Source organism: Entelurus aequoreus, linkage group LG04 (genome assembly GCF_033978785.1).
Source record: "Entelurus aequoreus isolate RoL-2023_Sb linkage group LG04, RoL_Eaeq_v1.1, whole genome shotgun sequence".
NCBI classification, from domain to species: Eukaryota; Metazoa; Chordata; class Actinopteri; order Syngnathiformes; family Syngnathidae; genus Entelurus; species Entelurus aequoreus.
In genome coordinates, this window is record NC_084734.1 from 41,609,783 (window position 1) to 41,619,058 (window position 9,276).

The 9,276-nt window shown below is 42.0% G+C and overlaps 1 protein-coding gene across 1 annotated transcript; it reads left to right on the top strand.

Annotated features, from left to right (window-relative positions):
- Window positions 1-6,092: 6,092 nt before the first annotated feature.
- On the top strand, window positions 6,093-8,068 carry LOC133649198 (uncharacterized). The gene is made up of 3 exons (XM_062046032.1): window positions 6,093-6,644; window positions 6,699-6,830; window positions 7,920-8,068. Exons 1-3 carry the CDS (start codon window positions 6,278-6,280, stop codon window positions 8,066-8,068), a joined length of 648 nt encoding a protein of 215 aa, XP_061902016.1. The 5' UTR covers window positions 6,093-6,277.
- Window positions 8,069-9,276: the final 1,208 nt, after the last annotated feature.

A 9,276-nucleotide genomic window follows, 5' to 3' on the forward strand; every position in this document is an offset into this window, starting at 1 on the left:
GGGTGTCCCACGATGATTTGATTCAATATCGATCCTTGGGTCACGATTCGATTCAAAAACGATATTTTCCCGATTCAAAAGGATTCTCTATTCATTCTATACATAGGATTTCAGCAGGATCTACCCCAGTCTGCTGACATGCAAGCAGAGTAGTAGATTTTTGTAAAAAACTTTTATAATTGTAAAGGACAATGTTTTATCAACTGATTGCAATAATGTAAATTTGTTTTAACTATTAAATGAACCAAATATATGACTTATTTTATCTTTGTGAAAATATTGGACACAGTGTGTTGTCAAGCTTATGAGATGCGATGCAAGTGTAAGCCACTGTGACACCATTGTTCTTTTTTTTTTTTTTTTATAAATATCTAATGATAATGTCAATGAGGTATTTTTAATCACTGCTATGTTGAAATCGTAACTAATATTGATACTGTTGTTGATAATATTCATTTTTGTTTCACTACTTTTGGTTTGTTCTGTGTCGTGTTTGTGTCTCCTCTCAATTGCTCTGTTTATTGCAGTTCTGAGTGTTGCTGGGTCGGGTTTGGTTTTGGAATTGGATTGCATTGTTATGCTATTGCTGTGTATTGTTTTGTTGGATTGATTAATTAAAAAAATAAAAATAAAATTAAAAAAATTAAAAATAAAAATAAAATAAAATAAAAAAAATAGATTTTTTAAAAATGAGAATCGATTCTGAATCGCACAACGTGAGAATCGCGATTCAAATTCGAATCGATTTTTTCCCACAACCCAACCATCTAGTACAAGCAATGTAATTTATCAAAACTCATCACCAGTTTGCGAGCACTATTTGGCTTTTTATTTAGCACGTGTCAGAAGGACGTGCAAACTGACAGTTCCACACACGGCTGCAGTGCTCACGCTTTACAGGTCATGTACCATTTTGGAAGGTCATAAATAAAAAAGACATATCGTCTATTCAGCAACATAATTTTATAATTTTATAGCTGCTGGATGACTCAAGGGGCTAATTAAAAAAAATTAAATTGATGCGTTTTGGTGTCTGCCGCTTGAGTCATTCCAGACGCACGAATGCGATGATAATGCGATCCACAGCCTCACGCACAGTGTCGGTGTGCATTTGTTTCTGTTGTGTAGATTGCGATTCAGAAAAGGTGTGACAGATGTATGCTGCTGCTGGATGCGCAGAACATTATTGTCTCCTTGGTAAAAGCCCAGAATGCACACCAAATCCTCAATTAAATAAAACGGTTTGCAACACTTTTCAATTGCACACGCAGTCTTAGTAGATCACACGCAACACCTCCACGACACGCTATTTTAATTTTTGCACACACTGTTTAGCGCCTGGTATTTGGATCTTAATAAATCAGGTCCTTAGCATGCACTAAATGACTAATTATCTCATGGATTCGTTTAAAACTAGCTTTTTAAACACCTGTAAAAACCGTTATTAGGTTTTTGACTTCTGCACTTCTTGTGCTTACTCCATAACATAAACAAATAAATAAATACATAATTAAAGTTCTCATAAATAAAGAGTTGTGTATAAGTAATGATTCACAAAATGAGATCAATAAGATTATCTCATTTTTTGATACATTTCAAAATGGAAGGGTAGATTATTATTAGGGTTGAGAAATCTTATCCAGATTTTTCAGGTTCTTCGGCTGACAATTCGATTCTCCATTCAAAGTAATTTTTGCTATGTATTATTTAGCTATTTTTGGCTGCATACGTGTAAAAAAAAAAAACGTATTTTTTACAAATTTACTCTTGGAAATCGATTCATCAATTCATCCAATCCATTTTCCCAGCTCCCCTAATCAGTATACAGTACTACATATTTGTTTATTATTTGCTTCAAGAAAATAAAAAACACACACACCGCAGCTATGGGCAAAGATAATCAGATTACTATAACAATCTTGAGGAGAAGACGATCATAGTTGTATTGTTTATGTAAAATATGGAATATATTGTGTTGGACAGGTGCAGACATGCACCTGGGGATAGGTTGATTGGCAAAATTAAATGGTCCCTAGTGTGTGAATGTGAGTGTGAATGTTGTCTGTCTGTCTGTGTTGGCCCTGTGATGAGGTGGCGACTTGTCCCGAGTGTATACTGCCTTCCGCCTGAGTGCAGATGAAATAGGCTCCATACCCCCAGCAACCCCAAAAGGGCCAAGCGGTAGAAAATGGATGGATGGAAGGTGCAGAGTTACAGTGTACCATATTTTTCGGACTATAAGGCGCACTTAAAATATGTTTTAATTTTCTCAACAATCGACATTTCGCCTAATGTACGGAATAATTACCGACCACTACCTTCTTGTTATGTGACATTCATCCTTTGCTGTTGCCATTTCTAATATAAAGTAATGTAAAGTTCTAACTTATATCTGTCAGTAGTCTCGCTATGGAAGCGCTAAAAACTACCGGTGTAGTGAGTTTACATAATTCACCCACGGAACTGTAGTTATTAGAGAGTTCCTGTTGGACAGTTTTTCACAGGACACATTTCTGGCGCTGTTGTTGCACTAGTGAGCCACGGATGAGGAGATGCTGCTCCGTTATTGATTTAAGTAAAGTATGAATGTCATTAAAACAGTTAGCTCCATCTTTTGACACTTCTTCGACTCCCGTGCTTGCACGCTACACCGCTACAACAAAGATGAAGGGGAGAAGACGCTGCCGAAGGTGAGCCACGTCTGTAAGACCGCCCACAAAACGGCGCATTCTGAAGAGACACTCAGAAAGCTACTTGAAAATGGCCTGTAAAACATAATCTATGCAACACTTTCACCAAAAAACTACCATCACATGGTATGTAGACCACAAGGAAGTCTTTTCAATTTAGAAAAAAATGATAATATGACCCCTTTAATGCGCCTTATAATCCGGTGCGCCTTTTGTATAAAAAAAAGACCTGAATAGATCCGCTCATCGGCAGTGTGCCTTATAATCCGGCGCACCCTATGGTCCAGAAAATATGGTATATGTAAAAACATTAAGACACAGCAAATTAGCCTTAAAGCTACAGACACACAAACACAGCTCATCAAAGCACAAAGTCCAGCATCAAAGCCAGATAACAATACACTATTGTGGATCATATACTGATAATAAACTTATTGTTGAATAAATATTGTTTATAATTATCTTTGGAAAGGCAGTGTGTGTGTGTTGGATGTCATTGGAGTGTGCATGAGGTGTACCTAATGAAGTAAAAAAGGGGACCTGAGGGCCAACATGAAGGCGCGTGAGCATGAATATTAAAGTCTCTTTAATTGCTTCTCCTCCCAAACTTGAGGAGAATTCCCATAAAAAGACGCTGATCCTGACTCAGCCGGGCTTTAGTCAAAGACAAAAATAAATCTATATGGTAATCAGATGGACAAAAAAAACCATTACTTCCTGCTGTTTTTTTTTGTTTTGACACTTGGTGTTGTTTAGCAGCGCTGAGTCACGTTATTGCTCGTCTTCGCTGTCAGCGTTTTGTTTTTGCTGACGGCAGCTTTTTGGTTTATAGTTTCAGTACCATTAAGAAATAACAATATCAAACAACAGGTTTCTTGCTCTGATTTTGGATTGGGTTCTTGCTCTAATCCACTGATTCCTAACCACTGTGCTGCAGCACACTACTGTGCCTGCTGTGGGCTTAATTGGTGTAAACATTTATTTCAATTATTGGGTGTAGTAAGTCTCAATACAATGCTCAGTTATCAATTTCCATTTTAAACATGTCCAAAGATGCAGTCACTACCCTTAATGATGGTTGTGGTGTTTGAACACTCTGACCAGGCATGCAGCCCACGTTAGTTTATACACTTTCTGAACATTTTACTATTGTTATATTTGACTCCTCTCTGAGCTGCCACCTTACCGTGGTAGAGGAGTTTGCGTGTCCCAATGATCCTAGGAGCTATGTTGCCAGGGGGATTTCATGCCCCCTGGTATGGTCTCCCAAGACAAACAGGTCCTAGGTGAGGGATCAGAAAAGAGAGCAGCTCGAAGATTTCTATGGGAATGCATCAACAAGGACTCAGATTTCCCTCGCCTGGACGCGGGTCACCGGGGCCCCCCTCTGGAGCCAGGCCCGGAGTTGGGGCACGATGGCGAGCGCCTGGTGGCCGGGCCTGTCCCCATGGGGCCCGAAGAGGCAACGTGGGCCCCCCCTCCAATGGGCTCACCACTCATTGGAGGGGCCATAGAGGTCGGGTGCAGTGTGAGCTGGGCGGAAGCCGAAGGCAGGGCACTTGGCGGTCTGATCCTCGGCTACATAAGCTAGCTCTCGGGACGTGGAACGTCACCTCGCTGGGAGGGAAGGAGCCTGAGCTAGTGCGCGAAGTAGAGAAGTTCCGGCTGAATATAGTCGGACTCACCTCGACGCACAGCCAGGGCTCTGGAACCAGTTCTCTCGAGAGGGGCTGGACTCTCTTCCACACTGGCGTTGCGCGCAGTGAGAGGCAACGAGCTGGGGTAGCAATTCTTGTTCCCCCCCGGCTCAAAGCCTGCACGTTGGAGTTTAACCCAGTTGACGAGAGGGTAGCCTCCCTCCGCCTTCGGGTGGGGGGACGGGTCCTGACTGTTGTTTGTGCTTATGCACCAAACAGCAGTTCAGAGTACCCACCCTTTTTGGATACACTCAAGGGAGTACTGGAAAGTGCTCCCCCGGGTGATTCCCTTGTCCTACTGGGGGACTTCAGCGCTCACGTTGGCAGTGACAGTGAAACCTTGAGAGGCGTGATTGGGAAGAATGGCCGCCCGGATCTGAACCCGAGTGGTGTTTTGTTATTGGACTTTTGTGCTCGTCACAGATTGTCCATAACAAACACCATGTTCAAACATAAGGGTGTTCATATGTGCACTTGGCACCAGGACACCCTAGGCCGCAGTTCCATGATCGACTTTGTAGTTGTGTCATCGGATTTGCGGCCTCATGTTTTGGACACTCGGGTGAAGAGAGGGGCGGAGCTTTCTACCGATCACCACCTGGTGGTGAGTTGGCTGCGATGGTGGGGGAGGATGCCGGACAGACCTGGCAGGCCCAAACGCATTGTGAGGTTCTGCTGGGAACGTCTGGCAGAGTCTGGCAGAGTCTCCTGTCAGAGAGAGTTTCAATTCCCACCTCCGGAAGAACTTTGAACATGTCACGAGGGAGGTGCTGGACATTGGATCTTCAGCTCTCACTGGATCGGTTCGCAGCCGAGTGTGAAGCGACTGGGATGAGAATCATTACCTCCAAGTCCGAGTCCATGGTTCTCGCCCGGAAAAGGGTGGCGTGCCATCTCCGGGTTGGGGAGGAGACCCTGCCCCAAGTGGAGGAATTCAAGTACCTAGGAGTCTTGTTCACGAGTGAGGGAAGAGTGGATCGTGAGATCGACAGGCGGATCGGTGCGGCGTCTTCAGTAATGCGGACGCTGTATCGATCAGTTGTGGTGAAGAAGGAGCTGAGCCGGAAGGCAAAGCTCTCAATTTACCGGTCGATCTCACCTATGGTCATGAGCTTTGGGTTATGACCGAAAGGACAAGAACACAGGTACAAGCGGCCGAAATGAGTTTTCTCCGCCAGGTGGCGGGGCTCTCCCTTAGAGATAGTGTCGTAGAATTTCTGACCTTTTGACCTATATTTCTTGTCTTTTAAGAATGTCCGCTCATTTTCAATTCTCTTCTATTTTGTGCCATTGAATGGACCAGTTGTGGGACAAAGGTGAATATGGAGTTATGCCAACCTGTCAACAGAATGTTTAGAATTTCCAAATATGACTAAGAGATACAAGGTTGTTTTGGAACAGACAAAACCAAAACAAAACAATCATGACGCACTAGATAAAAACACAGTGACGCACAAGAGACATATAAAAAATGGCAGAAGACCGGAACTCGAGAGTGATTTTGGCTTGTGTGTGTCTTGTTTGCTCCGGAGTAACATGTGGTCTGTCTGCACGGCCAACTTAATTCAACCTGCACTTCTGATAATGGGTAAATACATTTGTTGTACTAAACTACTTTTGTTGCCTGTAGTGCCTGTGGTCAAGGCTCATATCGTTCAGTTTCGCTCCCACACCAACGGCACAACATCATTTTTACTTCATAAAATAGATTTACTGGTAGTAAGTAAGATACCAAAAGTTCGGAAATTGACACCTAGCCCATTTTGTGTAATCGGTGTTGAAAGCCGGTACTATTTTTCAGTGAGGCGCAGTGATATCTAGTGGGGAGTGGCGCGGTTTTGGTCACATGGACCAATCAGGTAGCAGCTTTATTCTAACAACATACCTGCTATGGCGACGACAACATCCGAGAGTGAAGAGGAACGAAAGACCTCAAAAGTTAGAAAAAAAGTGCGTAAAGAGGAAAATAAAAGATGCTATATGCATCTTTCATCTGTGAACAATGAGGACGTCCAGCACTTCACTCGGACACGGTGGGACACATACAGAAACTATTTAAAACAGTGGCTTTGTCTGCAAGACCAGAACAAGCATCTGGCAGAAATCTATAAACATTGCTCGGATGTAGATTTTGACGCTATTCCTGACGACGCTGGGTTTCACGCAACATGCTACCGACGTTTTACAGATAAATCTGCATTGTTTTATGCCGAGAAAAGGACCGCACGGGCGGTGGGAGAACCATCTGCAGCCGCAGGTCAGTCAGCAGGCACGTCTGAAACTCCCCGAAAGAAACTTCGATCTCGTTCAGGTTTGCCCGTTGCTTCTGCCGGCCCCGTCCTGCCAGCCATCTGTATAATTTGTCAAAAAGTGGAAAAGTACACTCGTGTGGGAGGAAAACGCCAGAGGGATCAACTCACACAAGCAGAAACCGTGTCGGCAGGTATGTGACACACACACACACACACACACACACACACACACACACACACACACACACACACACACACACACACACACACACACACACACACACACACACACACACGTGTGTGAATCTATAGTAATAATGTTACAGTACATAGCGTAGGATTGAAAGAATGTGTTGTTACTTTGTAATAACCAAATGGACCATTTATACACTGTCAGAGTTAAGGGGAGACCTTGGAATTTAAAAGTTTGAGAACCACTGGCCTAGAAAAGGAAGCCCCACCCATCCCCCCATATACCTTCACACCACAGCCCCAATCTCTCTCTCCCCCCCACACACACACACACACACACACACACACACCCCTGGACTGATTTACACATCACAACCCCCACCCCTCCCCCCGCACACCTTCACACCTCACCCCTCATCCCTGAACTGACTGAACTGTGACCACTACCCACATCCCTGCTGTGACTTCATGTCACCTCCACTGCTGCTACAATAATTGAAGAATGCATAGTGCACTTTATACATCATCATTGTCATATCATCCATTATCATCTTCACTGTGAACTGAATGTGCAATACTGCTTCTGTCTACTCATGCCCACTATAGATCTGTTGTAAGATCCACACTTTAATTTACTTTATCTTATTTCTTTATTTTTGTTTCTTATTTTATTTTATTATATTTATTAGTATTAAACATCCTTAGCATTTACATTTTTAGTAAGTTTATTGTAAGTGTGCAATATAGTTTAAGTTTATTCTTGTTTAATTTTTATATTCTGTGATTCTTTATTTAGCTTAAGTTTATATTTATATTTATATTTTGTGAATTTGCAAGGGGGACCAGCAAAATAAGCTTTTCATTGTGCAGTGTGACTGTCTGTTTATCTGTGCATATGACAATAGATATCTTGAATCTTGGAATGTTTAGCTGGGAGTTCAGCAGCTCACATCACAGAGTCGTAAATCACAGGGTCATAAATACCTCTCCAACCCCCCACTCAAGACACACACACACACACACACTTTTTTACTTGTAAATCTCTGATTTTGCCAATAAAGCTTATTCTAATTATTTTTCTTTTAAAGGCCAGTTGCTGAAGGCAGCTGAGATTAAGAAAGATGCTGCCATTCTTCTGCACATCAACGACAAAGACTGTGTTGCTATAGAGGTCCGGTACCATAGGACCTGTTACAGACAGTACACCAGTATGGACAGGCATCTGCCAAAGACGTGAACGATGCAAGATACAAAGCATTCTGTATGGCATCGTCAGCTTTGCCAGAACTGTCCATTCCCCCAACAAGTGATGCCCTCCACCAACACTGCAAAAGGGCAAACTACCAAGCAGCAGTAATGCGACATTCCCTGACTGGTATGATGTGTGCCCCTTCACCCATTGGCAATGGATGGTACATTGAGGATGGGGAGTTAACAGTAAGATGGATGACTAGAAATCCTGCCCCAGATAGTGTGCTGCAGGTAGTCCACTGTGGTTGCAAGACAAGCAAATGTGAAACAGAAAGATGTTCATGTATGTCTGCAAAAATGTCTTGTACTGATTTATGTCACTGCCAGAACTGTGGAAATGTTTCAAAGGAAACAGAAGAAAGAGGTGCATGGGATGATGACACAGATGAAAGTGATATTGATGAGTAATTACGCACCATGTCACCATGTAAAATTTGCCACTTTTGTTTCTTTATCAAGATGTTTGATTATCGAGATGCCACACTGCCATTTTAACGGTAAAGCTTAAATAATGTCTGTATTACCTTTTTTTTCAAATTTGTTTTGGTCTTTTGTGTGTGTTTGTGTGTGTGTGTGTGGGGGGGGGGGGGGGGGGGGTATAAATGACACATGCTGTGAAACAATTTGCTACTTTAATAAATATTTATCATATTTTATACCAATTTGGGCCTTTACTGCATCTATTTTAATCTTGTCCATTTTTGCCTTATTCCAGTTTTGGGGTGCATGGTAATATTTTGCTAGATTTTAAGCCACTTTTGGCCACGGTGTGTTACTTCTTTTGTACCTTTGATTACATAGAAGGTTGTGACATTTTTTTAATGTATGATACATAAGCTTTTAGCTAAATTTAATAAGTGTGTGCTTCATTGTGCTGGGGCAAATCACTTCAGTTGAATCGTTTTTTAAGAAATTTGCTACATTTCATGATCTAAATTCACATATGAGTATACTAAGGCACCAATATTTGTTTCAGATGTTAGGTATATGTATTTATGATATTTGAGAAAGATTTTGTGTTGCCAAAATGAATAAGACATATTTTACAAGCCAAAACTGCAGCACAAGATTTTCGTTTTTTGTGATTTACCTCTATATACATTTCTGGCTTGTGACAAAATTTGGCTAGGTATCATGTTCTGAACTTTTAACCCAAAGTCCAGAAGGGTATTATCTATGCAAAAATGCATTGAA

Coding starts and splice junctions, on each gene's coding strand:
- LOC133649198 (XM_062046032.1), top strand. CDS start 6,278: ATGGCGACGACAACATCCGAGAGTGAAGAGGAACGAAAGACCTCAAAA. Junction 6,645..6,698: donor AGAACCATCTGCAGCCGCAG/GTCAGTCAGCAG, acceptor GATCTCGTTCAG/GTTTGCCCGTTGCTTCTGCC. Junction 6,831..7,919: donor AGCAGAAACCGTGTCGGCAG/GTATGTGACACA, acceptor TTTCTTTTAAAG/GCCAGTTGCTGAAGGCAGCT.